General features: G+C 40.7%; 1 protein-coding gene and 1 pseudogene across 4 annotated transcripts in view; both read right to left on the bottom strand.

Annotated features, from left to right (window-relative positions):
• Positions 1-4518, bottom strand: part of LOC106577469 (O-phosphoseryl-tRNA(Sec) selenium transferase-like) — an 81533-nt pseudogene extending 77015 nt beyond the window's left edge.
• An 11437-nt stretch (positions 4519-15955) lies between these two features.
• Positions 15956-26758, bottom strand: part of LOC106577456 (sodium/potassium/calcium exchanger 2) — a 183332-nt gene continuing 172529 nt past the window's right edge. For all 4 annotated transcript variants that reach the window (XM_014155447.2, XM_014155450.2, XM_014155448.2 and 1 more), the window contains 2 exons: positions 21813-21979; positions 15956-16845 (listed from right to left, as the gene is read on the bottom strand). In XM_014155447.2, coding sequence (XP_014010922.1) covers positions 16596-16845; positions 21813-21979 — 417 coding nt within the window. In that variant the 3' untranslated portion in view covers positions 15956-16595. The remainder of the gene's footprint in view (positions 16846-21812; positions 21980-26758) is intronic.

The following is a 26758-nucleotide window of genomic DNA, read 5'->3' as shown; positions in this document are numbered from 1 at the left end:
AGACTGGGTGTGGATCCAGTCCCTGAGGAGAAAAGACAGGAAGCAGCCCCGTTGGGAAGGCCCATACCAGGTTCTGTTAAACCACTGCCTTTGCCATTAGAAAAGCTGAAAGAGTCACTTGGGTCCACGTTACCCACTGCAAGGAGGTATGTACACATATGAACCCTGCTGATCACACACAGAGTTAGGAGAAGAACCGATACCAACAGGGTCCGGGGGTTACCTCCTTAACGAAGATTTCCTATCCCGACCGTACATCACTGTGTGTGCTCCTAGAGGTGTGAGTATGGGGTGGTACCTAGCAGATCGACTAAGGGCAGGAGAGGGTTGGCGGTTTTTGGGAAGAGTAGAAATTCTGAGCTGCATCATAGTTTTGGTAACCTTTCTGATACATTCAGATCCACCACCTTCCGGTACTAATCATAGGATACCGTTGTCATTGAGTAGAAGTAAAAGATAAACTATATAATACACTGATGAGTGACTTACAGAATAAGGAATCAAAGAAGATCAAGACGAAAAATTTAAGGTAAACATTAAACAATTTCCTGGGGAAGCAGACAACTGTACAGGAATTGGGGTTGGCCAGATTGAAGTACTCAGCCAACCCACCTCGGTTCACCTAAATTCCGGATGAATACCAGTGTTATAGATACAAGAATGGCACCGAGAACTTTGATGATTTTAATGACTGAAAGGTAATTGGTAATGTGACTGACTTAGGTTTGAGAGATGAATAGAACATTCTTAACCTCACAGCACCTATAACTGATGAAGGGTGGGCTAGTACCAGCAAAGGACGCATACGACGGAAATTACCACAAAGGGTGGTTAGCTTGCGCCCTGGGGTTATTGGTCCAACCAGTTCGAGTTAGTCATCAGAGGCCAGTTATAGGAGGCTAAAGTAGGCACAGGAGGAGTTTTGACCAGGATGGGAGTAGCTTTGTCTAGAGGGATGCTATTGGCATCCTCAGGGAAGTTCCAGATGAATACAACGCTATGAATCAAATATGTGAAGGCTTTAACACTACATTATTTCGGTGGTTGACAATAAATAGAAATGTGGATTGGATTAATGACATCTTTTATAATCAACAGAGATTCATGAATGAAACCGGGGATGCCGTAAAGAGGTTCTCTGACCAATTATCCACCACCACCCTCATGACCTGGTAAAATAGACTGACTCTCGATATGTTATTGGCAGAAGAGGGCAGTGTAGGTAGAATGATTAGGTTCAGCGCTACACGTACATTCCTGATAACACATCCCATGTTTGGGAAATGGAAAAGTGTTGTAAGAACTGTATTATGGGCTGCTTTCACCTGTATGAGTGTGTTTGTGTTGTGTGGATGTTGTTTGGTCCCGTGTGTGAGAGGTTTAATCACCAGGACTCTAGATCGATGACGCAGCAGTTGGTGAGATATGGACCGATTCCGAGCTCCGATGAGTGGGATGGCGAATGCGGGCCTCCAGGCCAGGAAGATGGCTCCGTCTCTTTCAATAACGAGGAGCCAATGTTTGATTAAACAATTTTCAATGTTTGATTGAATTTTCAACGTTTTGATAGACTGTTCCTTTAATGAAAATTATGATGAAAATCCTGAATCGAAGTGTCATAATTGGAAATAGGCCTAGGACTGTCATTGATGGGTATAGGAGGAATATTCATGTATTGGACTTGTTTAATCCTTGTATCACAATGAATTTCCATATAGCATGTGATTGTTAGTGAATACTCATAGTATGTGATAATCGTTATGTAATCCCATATAGTGTTTGATTATGTTTATTTCCATATAGCATGTGATTTATTTCCATATAGTGTGTGATTATTGTATTTACATATAGCGTGTGATTAGTAGGGTTCTCAGATAGCATCTGATCATATCATGGTGAATTATTGAATCATTTAAGGGTGGAATTGATAAGAGAATTATCTAATAAAGGTAAATGAATCAATAAACCATGATGAATTATTAGTCATACAGCAGGTTTAATGAATAATCAATGTAATGATCAATGTAGGGATCGATTAGTCTGATTAGTTCCGGAAAGTCCAGGAACCACTGGAGAGGGAAAGAAATGTGTGTATGCCATTAGGAGGGACAGCAGGAGACAGATGGTCAAGGGAGTAAAAGCTTCAAAGAGTCCTAACCTTGAGGGAAAAGAACAGGCTGAGCTCTGGATAGTGATAAACAATGTCAGAAGTTTATGGGGGATGCAGGTCACCAACGGATTGTGTGTAAATGCATGTGCGTAAGTAAGCAAGAACTATATAATGACTGTTTTGTTATCCTGACCTCAGAACGTTCTCTGAATAAAGCTACAGATACCTTTTGCAGAAAGCTGAGTCCTTGCCTAATTATTTGAACCCATTGTCTTACAAACTTTGGGCATTAGTCAAGGCGAATTGATTATTGATAATTATCATCAAGATATAAAATTCCTTTAACACTCGTGCACGCGCCTCAGTCTCATTGTCCTCTGATAGACCACTTACCAAAGGCGCTAATGTTTTTCAGCCAGGGGCTGCCTCGACATCATTCAGCTTTTTCCCGGGTTCTGAGAGCCTATGGGAGCCGTAGGAAGTGTCACGTTACAGCAAAGATCCTAAGTTTTCAATAAAAAGAGTCAAGAAGCCCAAGGAATGGTCAGAGATGGCACTTCCTGTACAGAATCTTCTCAGATTTTTGCCTGCCATATGAGTTCTGTTATACTCACAGACACCATTCAAACAGTTTTAGAAACTTTAGGATGTTTTCTATCCAAAGCCAATAATTATATGCATATTCTAGTTTCTGGGCAGTAGTAATAACCAGATTAAATCGGGTACGTTTTTTATCCGGCCGTGTAAATACTGCCCCCTAGCCCTAACAGGTTAAGAAGGTAGATGCGGTCAGGTCATAGCCAATCCCAACCACCATAAAGGGGTTACAACGGTTTATGGGATTTGCAAACTTATACCACCGTTTCATCAGGAACTTTGACTCAATCACCTCTCCTCTCACCTCTCTCCTCAAGGGTGGTCCCGTAGGTTGGTGTGGAGTCCAGCAGCTGATGAGGCCTTCCGCCTACTGAAGGGACGTTTCACCTCCACCCCATTGCTCAAACACCCAGATCCTACTCTACATTTTGTGGTGGAGCTGGACGCTTAAGAGGTGGGAGTGGGGGCTGTGCTGTCTCAATGACAAGGTAATCCACAAAAATGGTATCCTTGTGCGTATTACTCTAAGAAACTGCCTCCTGCAGAAAGGAATTATGACGTCGGCGATCGAGAGCTCCTGGCGGTGAAGTAGGCATTTGAGGAGTGGAGATACTGGCTGAAGGGTGCCAAGGACCCATTCATCATCCTCACTGACCATCGGAGCCTGGAGTACATAGGTGCCAAGCAAGGTGGGTCCTTTTCTTCACTCTGACCTATCGCCCAGGTTCAAAGAACAACAAAAGCCGATGCCCTGTCTCATCTCTACAATTCAGGAGAGGGTCCTGTCCTGAATGGACCCATAATTCCCCCTGCCGAGTCGTAGCCCCTGTGGTCTGGGACGTAGATGTGGACATTCGCCAGGCTCTGGAGAGGGAACCCGCACCCACTACCTGTCCTTCTGAGCGCATCTACATTCCCACGGGGATAAGGGATCGGCTGCTAACCTGGGCGCACACAGCTGTTGTCGCTGGACATCCATCTCCGAGAAGTATTGGTGGCCCACCTTGGAGCAGGACGTTATTCGCTACGTCAACTCCTGTTCTGTATGTTCCCAAACTAAATCACCCCCGGCACGCTCCAGCAGGGAAACTTCTTCCCGTGCCTCAGCATCCCTGGTTTCATCTATCCATTGATTTTCGTCACTGATCTCCCTTCCTCTGACGTTTTTTTGGTGGTTGCGGATAGATTCTTCAAATCCTATAATTTTATCCCGGTCTCAGGTCTCCCTACTGCTCTCCATGTCGCTGTTCCAGCAGGTCTTCTGGTATTATGGCCTTCTGGAGGACATCGTCTCTGACCGTGGAGGTTCCTGACCATGGAGGGCCGATTCCTTCCATGGGCGGAGTATGGCCAGAATTCGTTATGTCACTCCTCCACCGGGCTGACTCCCTTCCAGTGTGTTTTGGGTTATCAGCTGGCCCTGGCTCCGTGGACCCCAGGTCAGACCGAAGCTCTTGTAGTGGATGAGTAGTTCAGGCATGCAGAAGAATTGTGGAGCGATGCCCACGTGAGACTCAAGCGCCGTCCGTTAGAAAGAGCAGGCGGATCGCCACCGCAGTACAACTCCAGTGTTCCATCCTGGTGATCGTGTCTGGCACTCTACTAGGAACCTCCCACTCCATCTGCCCTGTAAGAAGCTGAGCCCCCAGTTTGTGGGGCCGTTCAAGGTTCTCAGGAGGGTCAACGAGGTGACGTATAGATTACAGCTCCTCAGTGACTACCGTATCTCACCTTCCATTCATGTCTCCCTTCTCAGGCCGGTGGTTCCTGGTCACCTGGCTGAGGGTGTCCCCCACGACACCCCTCCACATCCCATGGACATCGAGGAAGGTCCCTCCTATGCCATCAGATCTAACATCAATATGGCGCCGACAGAGAGGGCTGCCTCACTTATAGTTCTTAGGAAACTTTGCAGTATTTTGTTTTTTATGTATTATTTCTTACATTGTTAGTCCAGAAAATGTTATGTCTTATTACATACAGCCGGAAAGAACTATTGGATATCAGAGCGGCGGTAACTCACCAGCACTACCAGCATTACGACCAGGAATACGACTTTCCCGAATCGGATCCTTTGTTTTCCCCACCCATCAATTGAACTGATTCCAGAGGCCGACCCAAAACAATGCCGGCAAAGGAGAGGTACTAGGAGTGGTCTTCTAGTCTGGCTTAGCACCCCACCCACCGCTCCCGAGTATATTACTCGCTAATGTTCAGTCTCTGAATAATAAAGTTGAAGAGCTCAGGGCAAGAGTTTCTTTCCAGAGAGACAACAGGGATTGTAACAGTTGATTGCGCAAACAGGAATAAACATCTCTCCGGGAAAAAGAAGGGCAGGTTGTATGTTTCATGATTAACGACTCATGGTGTAATTGTGATAACATGCCATAACTCAGGTCCTTTTGTTCACCTGACCTAGAATACCTCACAATCAAATGCTGACCCTATTATCTCCCAAGAGAATTCTCTTCGGTTATGTCACAGCCGTATATATCCCCCCTCAAGCTGATTCCACAACGGCCCTCAAAGAACTTCAATGGACATTATGCAAACTGGAAACCACATATCCCGAGGCTGCATTTATTGTAGCTGGGGATTTCAACAAAGCAAATTTGAGGAAAAGGCTCCCTAAAATCAATTAACATATCGACTATAGTACTCACACTGCAAAAAAGCTCGACCACTGTTACTCCAACTTCTGGGATGCATACAAGGCCCTCCCCCACCCTCCTTTTGGCAAATCTGACAATGACTCAATTTTGCTCCTCCCTTCCTATAGACACAAATTCAAACAGGAAGTACTCGTGCTAAGGACTATGATCAATCGGAATCCACGCTTCAAGATTGTTTTGATCAAGCGGACTGGGATATGTTCCGGGTAGCTTCTGAGAATAATATCGACGAATATACTGAGATGGTGATTGAGTTTATCAGGAAGTGTATACGAGATGTTGTACCCACTGTGACTATTAAAATCTACCCTAACCAGAAACCGTGGATAGATGGCAGCATTCACTCAAAACTGAAAGCGCGAACCACCGTATTTAACCATGGCAAGATGACTGGGAATATGGCAGAAAACAAACAGAGTAGTCATTCCCTCCACAAGGCAATCAAACAGGCAAAACTTCACTACAGAGACAAAGTAGAGTCGCAATTCAACGGCTCAAACATGACTCATATGTGTCAGCATCAACAGACAATCATGGACTACAAAAGGAAACCCAGCCACATCACAGACACCGATGTCTTGCTTCCGGACAAGCTAAACACCTTCTTTGCTCGGTTTGAGGATAACACAGTGCCACCGACGTAGCCTGCTATGAAGGATCTCCTTCTCTGTGGACGACGTGAGAAAGACATTTAAACATGTTAACCCTCACAAGGTTGCCGGCCCAGATGGCATCCCTAGCCGCGTCTTCAGAGCATGCGCAGACCAGCTGGCTGGTGTGTTTACGGACATATTCAATCTCTCCATATCCCAGTCTGCTTTCCGTACATGCTTCAAAATGGCCAACCATTATTCCTGTACCCAAGAATGCAAAGGTAACTGAACTAAATTACTATCGCCCCGTAGCACTCACTTCTGTCATCATGAAGTGCTTTGAGAGACTAGTCATGGATCATATCACCTCTGCCTCACCTGTCACCCTAGACCCACTTCAATTTGCTTACTGCCCCAATAGATCAACAGACTATGCAATCGGAATCACACTGCACACTGCCCTATCCTATCTGGACAAGAGGAATACCAATGTAAGAATGTAAGAATACCAATGTAAGAATGCTGTTCGGCCTTGTCTCAGGGTAGTAAGTTGGTGGTTGAAGATACTCCTCTAGTGGTGTTAGGGCTGTGCTTTGGCAAAGTGGGTGGGGTTATATTCTGCCTGGTTGGCCCTGTCCAGGGGTATCGTCGGATGGGGCCCCAGTGTCTCCCGACCCCTCCTGTCTCAGCCTCCAGTATTTATGCTGCAATAGTTTGTGTCAGGGGGCTAGGGTCAGTCTGTTATATCTGGAGTATTTATCCTGTCTTATCTGTTGTCCTGTGTGAATTTAAGTATGCTCCCTCTAATTCTTTCTTTCTCTCTGCTGCTGCTCAAGTTTCAACTGTTCTACCTGTGGCTATGGAAACAACAGTCCATCATTACTTTAAGACATGAAGGTCAGTCAATTCGGAACATTTCAAGAACTTTGAAAGTTTCTTCAAGTGCAGTCGCAAAAACCATCAAGCGCTATGATGAAACTAGCTCTCATGAGGACCGCCATAGGAAAGGAAGACTCAGAGTTACCTCTGCTGCAGAGGATACGTTCATTAGAGTTCACTGCCCCTCAGATTTCAGTCCAAATAAATGCTTCACAGAGTTCAAGTAACAGACCCATCTCAACATCAACTGTTCAGAGGAGACTGCGTGAATCAGACCTTCATGGTCGAATTTCTGCAAATAAACCACTACTAAAGGACATGAATAATAAGAAGACACTTGCTTGGGCCAAGAAATTAGCAATGGACATTAGACCGGTGGAAATCTGTCCTTTGGTCTGATGAGACCAAATGTAAGATTTTTGGTTCCAACCGTCGTGTCTTTGTGAGATGCAGAGTAGTTGAACGGATGATCTCTGCATGTGTGGTTCCCACCGTGAAGAATGGAAGAGGTGTGATGGTGTGGGGGTGCTTTGCTGGTGACACAGTCTGTGATTTATTTAGAATTCAAGGCACACTTAACCAGCATGGCTACCGCAGCATTCTGCAGCGATACGCCATCCCATCTCTGTCACGACTTCTGCCGAAGTCAGGCCCTCTTCTTGTTCGGGCGGCGTTCGGCGGTCGACATCACCGGCCTTCTAGCCATCGCCGATCCACTTTTCATTTTCCATTTGTTTTGTCTTTGTTTTACATACCTGGTTTCAATTCCGCATTACATGTTCATTATTTAACCCTCTGTTTTCCCCATGGTTTTTGTGAATGATTGTTTTATTGTAAGTTCGGTCCGATGTTTGTGGGCTTGATATTACTTCATGTATTTTGAGTAAAGTTCATTGTGTTACTCATCTCTGCCGTTCTGCGCCTGACCAGCTAGCTACACCCAGAACCTTACAATCCCATTTGTGCTTAGTGGGACTATCATTTGTTTTTCAACAGGATAATGACCCAACACACCTCCAGACTGTGTAAGGGCTATTTGACCAAGAAGGAGAGTGATGGAGTGCTGCATCTGATGACCTGGCCTCCACAATCACCCGACCTCAACCCAATTGAAATGGTTTGGGATGAGTTGGACCACAGAGTGAAGGAAAAGCAGCCAACAAGAATTCCAGTCATTCCAATAAATGTTATACCCCTTGATCTTCAAGAATAGGACTTGGAAATATGGAAGATATTAGATAGATAAGCAAAATTGTTTTACCTGAGCATGACCCCAAAACTAAGGACTTATTAACCAGCCCTACTCTGTTTTGTTGTCATGGAGGACTGATTGGGCTCATTGATTCGAGTTGAAAAATAAATTCTGCACTCATGGAATGGTATGCTTTGAGTACTACTGAAAAGTGCTATTTACATGTCAAAAAAGAATGCCATATGCTGCATTTGCTTTTGGCTTATTGTTTACCTTTTTGTTGGTGATATCTTGATAATAGGGTAAAGGGTAAATCCACAGATGAAACAAAAAACTCATCACCCTGTCTCTGTTTTGGTAAAAAGCTGAGGTAGGGGCCTGGAGAAATGTAACCACTCTCAGATTAATAGACAGATCTATGGATGCAAGGACTGACCATCCATGATTATAGTTTTAACCATGTTATGGGGCTATAGAGTGTTTGTTTACATTTACAATGTTTACAAACATTGTAGTTAAACAAGCTTCTATTTTGGGTTCTCATGGAGTGTGACAGTCAAACTAAGCTCATGAAGCATTTATAAGTTATATTCTTCAAGAATCAATGGATATACAGTTGAAGTCAGAAGTTTAAAACTCATTTTTCAACCACTCCACAAATTTCTTGTTAACAAACTATAGTTTTGGCAAGTCGGTTAGGACATCTACTTTGTGCATGACACAAGTAATTTTTCCAACAATTGTTTACAGACAGATTATTTCACTTATAATTCACTGTATCACAATTCCAGTAGGTCAGAAGTTAGCGTGATGGACTCCCTGCTTGTTTCATTACATTATTATACCCGTCTCAGAGCAAATAGCCTGGATTGTTACTCCCATCTCATTCCTCGTTCTCTTCCACGCGTCATTCTCCACCTGAGTGGCTCGCTTGTGGGTGTGCTGGCAGGATGTACTGTTTTTTATTCTGTATATATGAATTACAAATCAGCCTTTATTTAAATAATGTTTCAAGTCTATTGCATAGTCACAATGTGTAATCATTGATGTCCCAGGAGCAGTAAACACTGTTGAAGTGTATAATTGTAATACATACATGCAGACACAGCAACATTCAAACAATGGAGTTTGATACACCTGGTATTGGATATGACTGAAGAAAAAAAAACTTGCTAAATAGCGATTTTCGTAAATTAACTTTATGACAAAAAATATGCACAATCGTTTATCTCTACATTAACTAACATATTCCTCTCAATTGTACATGTTTTGCTTGACTCGATATGATGTTGTAATTGCTTACGTTTGCGTCCACCATAATGTTTTGTCAGCCATCTTTGCTGAAGAAAATCACCAGGGAAGTTGTCACCAGGGCTCACATCAAATTCATCATTGGAACCACTCGATATGATTGGTCATATAAAAACCTTGGGACCCAAATGCATAATGAGTGCTCTAACTCCCCCTTGCTGTGGTCTGGAGCAATGAAGCCATGATGCTGGGTAAGCTCACAACTTTTAAAGGAGGAACCACTTTAAATACGCTGCTCACAATTGACAGCAGCAACATAGACCTGTTAAATTGACAAGAATGGTGTTGATATAGCTGATTTTAGGCATGGCTTCCTTGTTTTGAGTCTGTTAAGCGTGTTTCTCATTCTGCTGGAGTTTACCTGATGTTTTGTATAAAACCTACCTTACGAATCCAGTTTTTCCATTTGTAACTCTCCCACCAAAATCACAATATGCTGTTTTACATTTTGTGTTATTTGTGCTGGTCTAATTCCTAAAAAGGATAAGCAGAACAATCTGCACGCTCTAGGATAGTAATAATATAGTATATATACTGTATATCTAAAAATGTAATATGGGCCGGAATTCGATAAAAGGCACGTTGTCGACAAGCGCATTGCACTGGACTTTTGAAAGTCACATTGTCGACAGTGCAGTGCACGTTTGGGCTCAGTTTGAATTGAAATTCAAAAATGGGAAAACTTCAAATAAATACCCTCTCTTTTTCAGTTTAATGAGATTTTTTTAAATAGATGTATTTTTTTCAATAATAGAATTAGATTTTGGGGGGGAATTTACTTCCACAATTGACTGACTTCAATTCGAATTGAGACTAACCCTGGTGCAGTGCGCTTTTGAGTGAATTCCGGTTATGGTTAAAAACGATCATTTTAATCTCAATCTATGATTTCTTTTTTTTCATGATTTTTTTGGGGGGGACAGTGACATAAATTAATTAGGGGGAGATAGATAGGAGATACAGAGGTAAGAAGGCCGGTGGGGGCAGTATTCGATCCTACGCAGGCAGGGGGACTCTTCATGTGCCATATGCAGTGGCCTAAACCATATCTAGGGACCCATTTATGAACTTGAGAGTGGTTACATTTCTGCACCCCCATCCCTCAGCTGTTTACCAAAACAAGTGGCAGGGTGGCTGTTTTGTTGTTTTTCCAATCCCCGACTGTAGCTTTAACATAATGGAAAATAAAACAGACATCAAGTTTGAATAATTTCTTTGTTACCTTTATTCATTCTAATAGATACTTTGTGTTTTACAGTAGAGTTTTACATAGTTATTTTACACATATAGATTATATAGTTAATTTGTCTGTATATTATGTACACCTTAAATAAATAAATCTTACATTAACACCAATTAAATAAAAACATTTACATTTTCAGTGCAAAAATGTGTATTAGTGGTCGACTTATACCCTATAATCTGCACTCAATGTGTTTCACATGCTAAACCAATTGTTTTTGCATTTTTAGCTAATCATTCATGCTTGTACACAAATATTCCATACAACTTTGCCTTTGCTCATACAAGATTCTTTGACAGGAGCCTTTCAGAATACTTTATGCATACAGCACCTTTGACAGCAGACATAAGGGATGCTGGAAAAGTGAGGATGAATGAAAAGCGCAACATGAAATGGCAGTTTCGCTAAGGTTGGGGAAGCGTGAACTCAAGCAATCGACCCCCACCTAAGAAAAAAAGGGTAAGAACAAGTAGTGAGGTGAGGCAAGACTAATGAGAGTGTGGGTAGGAGGGACTCAATGACAGAATATGCCTGACTCGTGTACTGTATTCTAGCCACACAGACACAGTTCTCCTTTTCTCTAGATCGTACTAAAGGATAAGGCAATGGGCACTGTTTAGCGAAGATGAAAAAAAAGTGTGTGTGGAAAACATCTTATTATCTGAATGTGAATGAGGGTGTGCTTAAAATGTACATCTTGGCTTTCTAACTTGTGTTTTCATGTGTGTGCCTGCGTGCATGGGAGAGGAAATAGTCCATTGGGAATGATAGTCCAATCTGCCCCTTGACTTTGGTGCCTACACTTTAAAGACAGGTGTGGTAATAAACAAATAAATAAATAGCATCAGTATAATGTAGCATACTTGTAGACTATCAGTAGGCAATGTGGTATCTAAAGCCCTCATCTTTTATACCAGCAAACAATGCATAAATGGGGCAAACACACAGGGGAAGTCTCCAGAAACCAATCAATCATTATAATAGTCAATCCTTGAAGTGTATGAGGTTGACTTCATATTTGATCGTTTAAAAAAAAATAGTATGATAATATACACTACCATTCAAACGTTTGGTGTCACTTAGGCATTTCCTTGTTTTTGAAAGAAAAGCAAATTATTTGTCCATTAAAATAACATCAAAATGTTCAGAAATACAGTGTAGACATTGTTAAAGTTGTAAATGACTATTGTAGCTGGAAACGGCAGCTTTTTTTAATGGAATATCTACATAGGCGTACAGAGGCCCATTATCAGCAACCATCACTCCTGTGTTCCAATGGCACGTTGTGTTAGCTAATCCAAGTTTATCATTTTAAAAGGCTAATTGATCATTAGAAAATCATTTTGCAATTATGTTAGCACAGCTGAAAACTGTTGTGCTCATTAAAGAAGCAATAAAACTGTTCTTCTTTAGACTAGTTGAGTATCTGGAGCATCAGCATTTGTGTGTTCGATTACAGGCTCAAAATGGCCAGAAACAAAGGAAGAAATTCCCAAGAAACTGAAGATATGGTACAACGCTGTGTACTACTCCCTTCACAGAACAGTGCAAACTGGCTCTAACCAGAATAGAAAGAGTGGGAGGCCTCGGTGCACAACTGAGCAAGAGGACAAGTACATTAGAGTGTCTAGTTTGAGAAACAGACACCTCACAAGTCCTCAACTGGCAGTTTCATTAAATAGTACCCGCACCCCCCAGTCTCAATGTCAACAGTGAAGAGGCGACTTCGGGATGCTGGCCTTCTAGGCAGAGTTGCAAAGAAAAAGACATATCTCAGAGTGGCCAATAAAAATAAAAGATTAAGATGGGCAAAAGAACACAGACACTGGACAGAGGAAGATTGAAAAAAGTGTTATGGACAGACAAATCTAAGTTTGAGGTGTTTAGATGACAAAGAAGAACATTCATGAGATGCTGAAAAAATGTAAAGATGCTGGAGGAGTGCTTGACGCCATGGTGGAGGCAATGTGATGGTCTTGGGGTGCTTTGGTGGCGGTAAAGTGGGAGATTTGTACATGGTAAAAGGGATATTGAAGAAGGGGGATTGGAGCCAATTTCCTCCTACAACAGGACAATGTCCCAAAGCACATCTCCAAACTATGCAATAACTATTTAGGGAAGAATCAGTCAGCTGGTATTCTGTCTATAATGGAGTGGCTAGCACAGTCACCGGATCTCAAACCTATTGAGCTGTTGTGAGAGCAGCTTGACCGTATGGTACGTAAGAAGTGCCCATTAAGCCATTCCATCTTGTGGGATTACCTCAACAAATTGACACCTAGAATGCCAAAGGTCTGCAAGGCTGTAATTGCTGCAAATGGAGGATTCTTTGACGAAAGCAAAGTTTGAAGGACACAATTATTATTTCAATTAAAAAACATTGTTTATAACCTTGTCAACATCTTGACTATATTTCCTATTCATTTTACAACTCATTTCATGTATGTTTTCATGGAAAACAAGGACATTTCTAAGTGACCCCAAACTTTTGAACGGTAGTGTATATAAGCTTACTATATCAATATTCTGAAAGATAAAAGTTTTCCTACCATTGAAACATTATATAAATTAAATTGTTAATCAATATAAACATGGACCAAGGAGTTTTGTTCTAGATTGGTTCAAGTGAGGAATCTTATAAAAACATGTATTTTCTATTTACAAAAGAAAAGAGTACCCCTATTCTTTTTGAGTTATGCATAAATGTAACATACATAATTCAATTTCATGTGTGCCACCCATGGGTAACCAGCACAAATTACTCAGATGCATTTTCCTCATACATTCACATTATTTAGTTATTCATATTTTCCAGTATATTCTTGCAAAGATACAGAGACTGAACTGAGATAATGCAGGTGTGTTTGGACAGTTTAGATATCTGAAAGTAAGTCATGTGGATATTTTGGAGGATTTCAGGATAAATAGTTTCCAAATGTGTAGGTTAGTGAGGTCACGACAGACAAGTACATCAGTCAAATGCATGGAAATGCAATTCTCAATGACACATACCAGGGTTGGGGTCGATTCATAATTTTTGCATTTAATTAAATTCAACCCATGAATTGAAATTCGAATTGGACACACCTCGCAGGAAGTAGAATTACTATAGACAACCTACAAAAAAAGTCAAAGTTTAACAATTTAAATGTTTTAATCATATGTCAGGTTGTCTATAGTAATTCATAATTAATTTATATGTTAAATATCTGAAAAAAATCATCATTTTCCAGAATGCATTAGTTCAAATACTCCAGAATGTCAGTGAACAACAGTGTTAACATCTCTTGACAAAAATACAAAAATAATACTGTTTGAGAACTATGAGTTGTAATCAAGCTTATTGGAAAAGGTATTGGTAACCATGTCAAAATAAATATATTTTATAGTGATGTGTAGAATAGATTATCCATTTCAATTTTATAGAATTAAATTCTATTTCATTTATTTCAAATTCAATTCAAATTCTGCTTCCTGTGGGGTGTGGCCAATACAATTTTACAATTTAATTGGACACTGTGGTCCAATGATAATACTCCCAGCAGAAAGCACACGTGCGGACAGTCATGGATTTAATCCCTGCCGCACCCCAGCAGACTTTATCTCCTCCTTGCCTGTCTTCCCCATCTAATTCTTCACCATGTAAATAAAGCTTAAATAAATACTTAGAAAAGTGGAATTTCATTTAAAAAAAAAAATAATATATATATATATATATATATATATATATATATATATAAAATTGACCCTAACCCTGACACATACAGTATATTGCTGTTGGTTTTGTGATGTCCATGTTCCTAGAAGTTGACTGTTTCTTGTGAGGAGGCTCTTTGCCAGAATTGGCTTTTACCTCTGAGTGGAGTGAATTTGAATTCAAAACCAAAGACATAAGGTAATGCTGTTATATGTTGAGTTATCTAATCACTTTGTTGTATAAACAAAACAAAAATGGATTTTTGCAGATTTTTGGGTGAGGATCATGCTCACCACTGTTGATTGATACTTCTTTGTAAAAGTCACTCGATGGTTAATGGTAATAAAAAGAAGGAACACTAACTCAAAGTACAGCGTGGGTGACTGTGAAAATGACTGCATGAGAATTGCTAACTTAATACATTATTCAATAATTCTGTGTGCATGTTTCAGTTTGCTGCAAAATACTGGTAATATAACCTCAGTTGATTTGCTATTACTGTATACAGAGTATACAGACTGCATATATGCAGACAAAAACACCTTTCAATTGAAAATAAATTGCACAAGGTTGATAGATATTAACCACACATATTTGTTGACATTTTGTACATAGAAGCCAAATACTATTGTGTCAAAGAAATAGCGAAATGTTAAATATTTGAGAATTCATCATTTTTTGGAGAGAATATTCTCACAGGTATAACACAATTCAGCCTGATATTTTTTATCATGCATTTCCCTCCTACTATAAACTTCTCTAGGTGCCTGAATATTCAAGTCTTAATTTCAAGAGTGTGCTAAACATTCACTAATCTAAATAGATCATTGTATGATTCTCTCAAACATGGAGTGCCAGTTATTTTATCTACTACCTTATTTTGACATAGACATATTGGTTATGAGTGTCCTATCTGAGTCTACACATGCTTTGCTTATTCAGAATGAATAACATTGTAAGCTATTATATATTCTGAGATGCTACAATTAAGGTTGATTCAGTCATGTGCAGATAAAGGAAAGCTACCCTGTGGTTTCAATCAGAAACCACCTCTTCTTCTTGCAGACTGTTGGCGTTATTCTAAATTGAGATCTGAATGAATGATTCATGCAAAAGTATCAGTTGCATTCGCTTATCTCAACTCTGAATAAGGTCCGTAGTCATTGGATATTGATGTGTGACCACATCTGTCCTTTGCAGAGTAAACACTGGGTCAATCGTGGTGCGGTTTTTCCTTTTCTGCAAATTGATTGAATTGGGTTCCAAGTTAACATTTTCAAGTAGAGTTTACCTTACCAATTGGAGTGTGAAGCATGGCAAGCTCTGTACAATATGAACTCTTATGTCCAATTGCAGGTGGAGAAGTGGATAAGATAATCAGTAGGCCTATCAAGACCCAGGAGGAGTCAAAATCCAACACCTACAGTACATATTACTGCGACAGTACAACTGACGCAACTACTATTTCAGTAATTATAGCTAGTGTGTCAATCAAAGAGACATGGTGAGCAATGACATCTGGAAAGGGGGATGTAAAGTTTGAGCTTTTGGACAGAACACAAGATGAATTAGGAAAAATCTGTTCCCAGCTCTGCATGCAAAACTGCTTGGACTGCTTCATCTTTTGATGGTTGGTCACTAAGTACACAAGAGAGGAGAAGTTAATGGCTCAAAACCATATTTTAGTCTTATGTAAAACCAATGCTTTGTGTGGAGCATCAGCAACATCCCTTCATCCAAGGGTTGCTCATCATCAAACTCACTAGAACAACACACACTGGAGTGACAAGTCAAGTGAAGTCATCTAGTCAGTCAGTGAAGTCAGTTAAAGAGGGTCATCCAAAGTGTTACTTGAAAAGTTTTTTTACAATCAATCCTGAAGCTGAGAACAATATTGTGTCAACACTGGTGTTTTATGCCAAGCTCAGCCAGCTTTGACAGAAGTCTCTTGTGTACTTCCTGACCTCAAAGTCCACAGGAGGTCAGAATCTTCAATCTGCTAGGAATAGTCCAGAATCAACTGATCTAGTAAAACAGGTGACATGCATAAGATGGCATAGTTGTTCCTCTACCTGGCTAATACACCGCCCACCATCCCCCCAAAAAATGTAAACCCCCAGCCATCTACACGGACACAAATAAATAAAATAATAATAATGAACCACTTCAGACCAATGGATCAGCCGAGCCATAATTTGCGGCCTCATTCTTTTGGGAGTCTTTTCTCCATCCCATCCCCATGCTTCTTGAATCTTGTGTTAGGGGTGAATGCTCTCTGGCAGGAGTGGAGGGAGAGGATTTTCAAATGGATATAGGGCAGGCGATGATCTTGTCTTCCAGCATAACGCTGACCACCAGGAACACTAAGTAGAGCACGAACATGATGAAGCCCAGCAGCTTGCTCATCCGCCACTTGCAGGCAGCAATTGAGATAATGACAAAGATGAGCATGAGGAACAGCAGCACAATGGCGCAGAACAGCCCGTTAGAACTCACCGCCACAGGCTGCATGTTGTTGATGATGGACCAGAGGAGCCATGGGAACGGCAGGCTGAAACACACAAAATAAACACGCACAAAGTGAAAACATGTTTTTAGGAATTTTTGCAAATGTCTTGAAAATGAATTATAGAAATATCTTATTTGCTGTGAGTCTATTTGGGTAAGTCTTTAAGAACTTTCCACACCTGGATTGTGCAACATTTGCCGATTATTATTTTCAAAATTCCTTGAGCTCTGTCAAATTGGTTGTTGATAATTGCTAGACAACCATTTTCAGGTCTTGCCATATATTTTCTAGTTGATTTAAGTCAAAACTGTAACCCGGCCAATCAGGAACATTCACTATCTTCTTGGTAAGCAACTCCAGTGTAGATTTAGCCTTGTGTTTTAGGTTATTGTCCTGCTGAAAGGTGAAATCATCTCCCAGTGTCTGGTGGAAAGTAAACGGAAACAGATTTTCCTCTAGGATTTTGCCTATGCTTAGCTCCATTCAGTTTCTTTTTATCCTGAAAAGCTCCCCAGTCCTTAACGATTTCAAGCATACCCATAACATGATGCAGCCAACACTATACTTGAAAATATCGAGAGTGGTACTCAATAATGTGTTGTATTGGATTTGCCCCAAACATATCACTTTGTATTCAGGTCAAAAAGTTAATTGCTGGGCCCTCCTGAGTGGCGCAGCGGTCTATGGCATTGCAGTGCTTGAGGAGTCACTACAGATCCGGGTTCAACCCTGGGCTGTGTCGCAGCCGGCCATGACCGGGAGACCCATGAGGCGATGCACAATTGGCCCAACGTCGTCCTGGTTAGGGGAGGGTTTGGCCGGAAGGGATGTCCTTGTCCTATAGCGCTCACGGACATCAGGTGTACGGTGTTTCTTCCGACACATTGGTGCGGCTGACTTCCGGATTAAGCGAGCAGTGTGTCAAGAAGCAGTGCGGCTTGGCAGGGTCGTGTTTCAGAGGACCACTGCCTTATTTTGGCATGAATACGTGTCACATATCAATTTGCTAACAATGTAAAAAAAAATATATATCATTGAGTTAATAAAGCCGCATACAAACATGGTCTCTTTTTTATTTTCTTGAGTAAGGCAGCTCCAAAATGCCGGTGTTTCAGCCTAGCATAGTTCTTTCGGTGGTGGTGGGGCAAGCCAGCAGAAGATACAGAGCGTTGCGCCGTGATTGGCTCAGTCACTCATGGGGACACTACATCACCGCCAAGTCTAAGGGGAGAAAATTCTAGCCCCTTGGGTGCTGCCATAGAGTTACATTAGAAGTGCCCATCCAAGAAGGCTCAAGGTCATTGGCCACAGATAAAATGACGACAAATCACGTTATATGTACAGTAGCTTTGGTTGGACTGATGATGTCAACATCATACTTTCAAAATTATAGCTAGCAGTCATCATCATGAATCAAGTCAACAATCTACTGGCAAATCCTTTTTAATCCTTGTCATATGAAGAGAAATAATGAAGAGAAATTATAGATAAAACGTATCGGTGCTCATCGGCCATTGGACATAAACATTACACGAGTTGGAAATTCAACAATGAGTGGTTTGGAAGGAATCAGTGACAGTGCCTAACGTTAACTGCAAGCATTGCAAAGCAATCACTAGCCTGCTATTCAGTGGAGAGGCTGTGTGGTCCCAAATCTGGGATTAAGGGTCTCTTTTACAAGTTTAAAATGATAAACATTCAACATTGGCCATGCTGTTAATGAAGCATGATTTGTGCCGCGCTCAAAACAACTGTTAACTCGGAACTGCGAAAACTTGACTTCAGTGAGTTCAAGACAACTGGGAAGTCGGGAATAAACCAGCTCCGACTGGGAAAATAGCCACCTTCCTGTTCAAATGACCACAGCACAACAAGGTGAGTCCAAAAATGTATATGTATATGCCAGGGAGATATGTATACTGTAGCTAAGAAAGTAATACTAAGTGTATGTTGTGTAGTAAGATGTTAGAAGTCCATGAGCCTCACCCTAATAATCTGGTCTATTTACCTCTCTTAATTTGGCCTACTGTTCTGACTTGGTGATGCACATGTAGCCTATAACCTGTTTTAGAGAAATGTAATTGTCACGTTCTGACCAGTATGAGGGTTATTTTGTTAATGTAGGCTGGTCAGGACGTGGCAGAGGGTATTTGGTTTATGTGGTTCGGGGTGTGTGTATTATGTAGAGGGTAGTTGATTTATGTATTCCGGGGTTTTTTGGTCACTGCTCTATGTTAGTCTATTTCTATGTTCTTTCTAGTTAGTCTGTTTCTATGTTTAGTTAATTGGGGTGTGGACTCTCAATTGAAGGCAGGTGTTGTCTAGTTGCCTTTGATTGAGAGTCCTATATATTAGGGTGTGTTTATGTTTGTAATTTGTGGGAGGTTGTCACTTGAATTGCTGTCGTTTGCCTTCAAGTCTGTATTCGTCGTCCATCGTTTTGTTTTGTTTTGTTTGTATAAGTGTTTTCATTAAAAAGTTAATTATGAGCACGTAACCCGCTGCGCCTTGGTCCATTCCTGACGACCGTCGTTACAGTAATCATCCAATATTGTAAGAGCTTTCCATGTCTGCTTACATGCCCCCTTTATTTATCCTACGGTGCTGACTTGGTGTACAGGGAGAACACTGTAAGAACAGCCCATGTTCTGAATTCTGTCGCTGTACATTTCAAAAGTGCTAAACAAATAGTTATATTGCCTACGTCCGTCCTAGCTCGGCCATCTCAATTGTCATTAGAAACCACACTTGTTTAAGCAAGTCAGCCATATCAACAATGTATTTTTAAAAGGCAGTAAATGAGGCTGAATGAACTGCTTTGTTGCCAGACAAGGCTCTGATGATAGCCAGGTGTAGCAGTAGTAAGATGTTTGGACTGCTGTTGGGACAGCTTTATGTAGGCCGTTTGTGGGCATCGTTTGAGTGCAATTCATATATTGTTTAGTGGCTTTGCTGGCATGCATCACACTTTTTTTTTTTTGCCCACTAAGATTTACATGCTAAAATTGCCACTGCAGAGGACGCATGGCTCTCGACCTTCGCCTTTCCCGAGTCCGTACGGGAGTTGCAGCGACGGGACAAAACTGTAACTACCAATTGGAAAATATATATATATATGTGTGTGTGCTTATGTTATCATGTGTGTGTGTATGTATGTGATCCATCCTCAGTTTTCTCCTATCACAGCCATTAAAATCTGTAATTGTTTTAAAGTCACCATTGGCCTCATGATGAAATCCCTGAGCGGTTTCCTTCCTCTCTGGAAACTGAGTTGGGAAGGATGCCTGTATCTTTGTAGTGACTGGGTGGCTTGATACACCATCCAATGTGTAATTAATTAATAACTACACCATGCTCAAAGGGATATTCAATGTCTGCTTTTTTTTACTAATCTACCAATAGGTGCTCTTCTTTGAGGTATTGCAAAACCTCCCTGTTTTTTTGGTTGAATCTGTGTTTGAAATTCACTGTTCGACTGAGGGACCATAACATATAATTGTATATGTGGGGTACAAAGGTGAGGTAGAGTCATTCAACAATTATGGTTAACACTATTATTGCACAATGAGTGATTCTATGCAAGTTATTATGTGACTTGTTAAGCAAAGTTTTACTCCTGAACTTATTTAGGTTTGCCATAACAAAGGGGTTGAATACTTATTGACATTTCAGATCTGAATACATTTGGAACATTTTCAAAAAACATAATTTCACTTTGTCATTATTGGGTGACAAAAAAAATCTAAATTTAATCCATTTCAAATTCAGGCTGGAACACAGCAAAATGTGGAAAAAGTATTAAATACTTTGAAGGCACTAAATATTTTATCTTGTCCATTTGCCCTCTGAATAGCACCCATACACGAAACCATGTCTCAATTGTCTCAAGGCTTGAACATCTTTCTTTAATGTGCCTCTTCCCCTTCATCTAAACTGATGAAGTGGATTTAACATGGGACATCAATAAAGGATCATCGCTTTCACCTGGATGGTCTATGTCATGGAAAAGGGCAGGTAACTGATCTCAACAGTATTGCTAAACGTTGCACTTCAATGTAAATCTCGGCTCTGTTATAAGTACACTCAAGAAAACATATTTTATTTATCACAGTGATTAAGGAGCAGCATTAAACAAAGTAGTATACCCCACCAACATTAGAGAACTATACAGAAAAACCTAAAATAGCTTAATTAAGTAAATCAATCAAAATAGTCTGATTAACTGATAATTGACACAGACAGGGTGGCGTAGCAGGAAGATCGGAAAGCTATGAACCTAGCGGTTGTGAGTTCAAATCCCAATTGAAGACATGTTAAATAACAATTACTGTATAAATTAACATGCACAATGTAAGCATGTGCGTCAAATATATAAGTTGAAAACATTGTATGTTAACAGCACTGTGTGTGTAACTAGTTCCACAGGCATTTTTTAGGTAAGATTAAAAAAATTCTAGTTGAATGAACATATGAGACAAATTGAGCAAACACATCACTTTAAGTTGACAGAATTTTTGCCTACCTTTTCTCATGTTGGAGCTAGGTTTTGTCCAACTAAACATTTTAAGTTCAGGTAACACTTTGACCGAAAAAGTAAACCAGTTACTTAAAAATAAGTAGATGAAACAACTAGATGTGTTTTTTTGTGGGAACTTCCAGTGGGAACTTCCATGTCACCCATGGGCAAACCTTATTCAACCAAACGAATTAGAGAATAAAACAAAGTTCAGTTAACTTTTACATCATATTATATCTGGCAAGCATTTATCATATGGATGGAAATAATTGTAATGAAAATGGTATTCAAGTGTAATTATTGTGGTTTTAGTGAATCCCAAATTCACTATTGGATAAGAACAAAGTAATATGACTGTTACTATGTTATATTTAAAAACTTCCCCCAGCACTGTGAGAATAATCTTATCTTTCAAAATGTGAAACTAACAGATATTAAAAGAAATTAGTAATTCAATAGAAGAGGGGTCACAGTACAGATGACATCAGCGTACCCAACAGTGATGTCAAAGATGTTGGAGCCCACAGAGCTGGACACAGCCATGTCCCCCAGCCCCTTCCGTGCAACAATGACACTGGTGATTAGGTCAGGAATGGAGGTACCAGCTGCTAATATAGTCAAGCCCATGATCTCTTCTGTAATCCCAATGGTCTCTCCAACCTGTAGATAGAAAAGATAAATAAATTGGGTAAATAAAACAAAATATTAGTTTTTTTCGAGTAGAGGAATGAAACAATGAGCTATACTTTGGAGTTATTTTTTAATTTTCCATTCTGTTAACATGGATGAAGAGGAGAAAATCCCAGTATTCGGGGACAGGAGATATTTTGGCACTGACTACTTGGTGCTGTCTAGCTTTGAATGACATCCAGGTCAAAGCCGGAATACATTTCACAGAAGGCTGCTAATAACAATCGCACAGCATTCTAACCCTCCGAATATCCCGCTACTTTTCTAATTACCCACTTGCTTGAAAACACACTTGTGTTTTGTTCTGTGTGAGGAGGTGGTTTAGTGTCTTCACAAAAGGTAACATGATTTCACAAAATGTAATACTGAACCATCATGCATTTTTCAGCAGCAATGGTGTATGAATAACTAGGGCTGTTACGGTGACCTTATTACCACCACAATGGCGGTCACGAGTTGTGACCGTTTAGTCACGGTAATTATGCTGCTTCAAGCTCTGATGCTTATTAGCAGCAATTAGCAAATGTGCTAATTGCCTGGTCCTAAGCACTCTATAGTCACTCTGACATCAATGCAAATGGAATTGAAAATCTAATCAAACACTTCAAAGAGAGCCCATGAGCTCATGTTGCGCAACATTTCTATCGTTTTTTTTTCAGTCTTTACTTTTTAGTTATGCCAGTGTGTCTATGAATGCGGATGACTCAAAACTATACAAGTCAGCTACTACAGTGACTGAAATGACTGCAACACTTAACAAAGAGCTGCAGTTTGTTTCAGAATGGGTGGCAAGGAATAAGTTAGTCCTAAATATTTAAAAAACTAAAAGCATTGTATTTGGGAAAAATCATTCACTAAACCCTGAACCCCAACTAAATCTAATCTAAGTTTAGGTGACTAAACTGCTTGGAGTAACCCTGGATTGTAAACTGTCATGGTCAAAACATGTTGATGCAACAGTAGCTAAGATGGGGAGAAGTCTGTCTCTAATAAAGCGCTGCTCTGCCTTCTTAACAGCACTATCAACAAGGCAGGTTCTACAGGCCCTAGTTTTGTCACACCTGGACTACTGTTCAGTCATGTGGTCAGGTGCCACAAAGAGGGACTTAAGAAAATTGCAATTGGCTCAGAACAGGGCAGCATGGCTGGCCCTTAGATGTACACAGAGCGCTAACATTAATAATATGCATGTCAATCTCTCCTAGCTCAAGGTGGAGGAGAGATTGACTTCATCACTACTTGTATTTGTGAGCGGTACTGACATGTTGAATGCACCAAGCTGTCTGTTTGAACAGCTGGCACAGAGCTCGGACACCCATGCATACCCCACAAGACATGCCACTAGAGGTCTCTTCACAGTCCCAGTCCAGAACAGACTATGGGAGGCACACAGTACTACATAGAACCATGACTACATGGAACTCTATTCCTCATCAAGTAACTCATACAAGCAGTAAAAGTTGATTATAGAACAGCGGGGGCTGTGAAGCAACACAAACATAGCCACAGACACATGCATACAAACACACGATAACATAAACACTATGCACACACGTACACATGGATTTTGTGTTGTAGATATGTGGTAGTCGAGTATGGGCCTGAGGGCACACACTTAATGTGTTGTGAAATCTGTTGTGAATGTATTTTAAGGTTTTTAAAATTGTATAGCTTAATAGTTTATTAACATTTTAAGCTAAATGTTCTGATCTGTTACATCAGCCTCGTTGCTTTTAAAAGTTTTTTTATGGTATGGTTTTATTAATTTGGGATCTATCGCATCCCACAACTGTCCCAGAGTATGTTTGAAATATTTATTTATTGCACAGAAGGACAAGTTGACCAATAGAATAGCTCAACTTTTGCACTATGGGGGATAGTAGATTGACATAGGCTAGTGCTTTTGCTGTTTGTTAGACGTACTCATTTGTATTTGCATTTATTAAGGATCCCCGTTAGCTGCTGCCAAGGCAACAACAAAGTGTGTTCCCTCAGGCTACTACTCTCCTACCACATATCTACAATTACAAAATCCATTCCTATGTGCAAACGTGTGTCTGTGCATGTGTGTTTCTTCACGGTCCCCGCTTTACCATAAGGAATATTTCTATCCGTCTTTTAAATCTGATCCTACTGCTTACATGAGTTACCTGACGTAGAATAGAGTTCCATGTAGCCATGGCCCCGCGTAGTACTGTGCACCTCCCATAGTCTGTTCTTGAATTGGGGATTGTGAAGAGACCTCTGGTGGCATATCTTGTGGGGTATGCATGGGTGTCCGAACTGTGTGTTAGTAGTTTAACCCTTGTGTAGTCTTAACATTCTGTATACTTCCCTTGTCCTAAGGGGAAAACATGATCCACCTTCACTAAACCCCTAAAATAAAGCAGCTTAATTGAATTTTAAACCCCAAATCTGTTTTGCATGAAGAAACAACCTGTCATTCATCACAAACTTTATGAATATTTGGGTTTTCCCTCTTCACAATGCAGAAAGACTGCATTTAATCAGTGGACACCACTCGCTTTTATTACAACACACCTGTCATAATTGTTTTCTTTATTAAAGTAGAGGTTTATTATTATTATTATTGCTAAAGGTACTGCATAGGTGTAAACATAAATGTTTTAGCAAGAGATAGCACTTGTATAGCCTAATAAAGTAGAAGATATGTGTAGAAAGTAGTTTTGAATGCATTTTATTGAAGGGAAACAATAAAAGTCTTGAACCTTTTTGGCAACATAGTGATATATTCTTATATACTGATCAATGAGGAATTCAACTACAAATTACTATTCTTCTCCTATTTTTTTAACCATTGCCCCCACCCACAAGGTGTATAAACAACAACAATAAATACGAATAAAGTAAGATTATAGATACAAAACAAAAACGTGAAGAACATAAATGAATCAACTCTAATTAGCACATGTAGGACAGTATGCAAGTGTGTGTTCATGGACTTTACCGATGTATTTCTCACATGTGCAGCACATAGTATTTGTTTTACAGTCCTTCATTAGGGGGCAGAATTGGCATGTCCTCCTCTTGCCTGCCCCAGCTGCAGCCTCAGGTAGATCAGGACAAGATTCAGCCTCATGAACAGCTTTCACAAGCGCTGCAGTGGCTGCTGTGCGGGGGAGGCACTACTTTCTTTGAATGTATGAGGTTACAAGTGCCTTTCCCAGCTGCTCCAGGAATACCATCCTCTTGTTCCGCCTATCAAGCATCAGGGTAGGGTTGATCTTGTTCCATATCACAAAGGCATTGTATGAGTACACATCAATGATGTTATGGAAGATGACCAGGGGCCAGCGGGCAGTCATCCTCCTGCAACTAAGTTCCAATCAGCTTGTCCAGGTTGTCCATGTCTCCTTTGTTGTGGTTGTAGTCCAGGATGATGGCTGGCTTCCTGTCCTCACCATCACTGACCTCAGCCATTTTGTGCAGTGTGCTCAGGAGGACCACATTCTTGTTCCTCTTTGGGAGGTTAGAAACTAGAGTGGTGGTGGGGGTGAAGGCAAACTTTGATGAGAAGGCCTCTCTCCCCCTTGTTGTGAGGATTGCAGGGGGAGCTCAGGCTTGTTCTTTCTAAATGTGCCAACCATGGTGATCTTCCTCTTCAGGAGCTGCTGGGTGAGTTCAATCAGTAGCACAAATAATCTCCATTTCTCATTGTGTGTGTGTGTGTGCGCGCGCGCGTGCGCGTGTGTGTGTGTGTGTGTGTGTCTTTATGGTTTTTGTGGTGTGTAAATGATTTTATAACTGCCGGGTCAAAAATGACCCCAAGACAATCTTTGTGCCCTGGTGGTGTACAGCTTTCATGGAAATATGAACAAAGGCGATGTTTCACTTTTTCTAATGTTGGGGTCATTCTAGGAAAAGTCATCAACTGTCATGTTGAAAAAATATCATTTAAGGGGTTTTCTCTGCTGTTAAACATAGTGGTGGGTCATTGGGACCCTTAAGACAACACAAAGGTCAGACACCTCGGTGCATTCAGCATGTCAACACTTCTTACAAAAACAAGTAGTGATGAAGTCAATCTCTCCTCCACTTTGAGTCATGACAGATTTACATGCATATTATTGATGTTAGCTCTCTGTGTTCATTTTTGGGCCAGCCATGCTGCCCTGTTCTGAGCCAATTGTAATTTTCTGAGGTCCTTCTTTGTGGCACCTGACCACATGACTGAACAGTAGTCCAGGTGCGACAAAACTAGGGCCTGTAGGACTTGCCTTGTTGATAGACTTCTCCCCATCTTTACTACTGTTGTATCAACATGTTTTGACCATGACAGTTTACAATCCAGGGTTACTCCAAGCAGTTTAGTCACCCCAACTAACTGCAGCTCTTTGTTAAGTGTTGCAGTGATTTCATTCGCTGTAGTAGCTGACCTGTATAGTGTTGAGTCATCCACATACAAAGTGGCTTTAATCAAAGCCAGTGGCATGTCATTGGTAAAGATTGAAAATAGTAAGGGGCCTAGACAGCTGCCCTGGGGAATTCCTGATTCTACCTAGATAATGTTGGAGGCTTCAATTAAAGAACAACCTTTGTGTTATGTTAGACAGGTGACTCTTTATCAACAATATAGCAGGGAGTGTAAAGCCATAACACAGATGTTTTTTTAGTAGCAGACTATGATCGATAATTTCAAAGCCGCACTGAAGTCTTACAAAAAAGCTCCAGCAATCTTTTATCAGCAATTTATTTTAGCCAATCATCATTAAGTGCCATGCTTGTTGA

Source organism: Salmo salar, chromosome ssa18 (assembly GCF_905237065.1).
Source record: "Salmo salar chromosome ssa18, Ssal_v3.1, whole genome shotgun sequence".
Lineage (NCBI taxonomy): Eukaryota > Metazoa > Chordata > Actinopteri > Salmoniformes > Salmonidae > Salmo > Salmo salar.
Note: the sequence above shows the minus strand (reverse complement) of the source record. Positions and strands in the feature narration are given on the sequence as shown.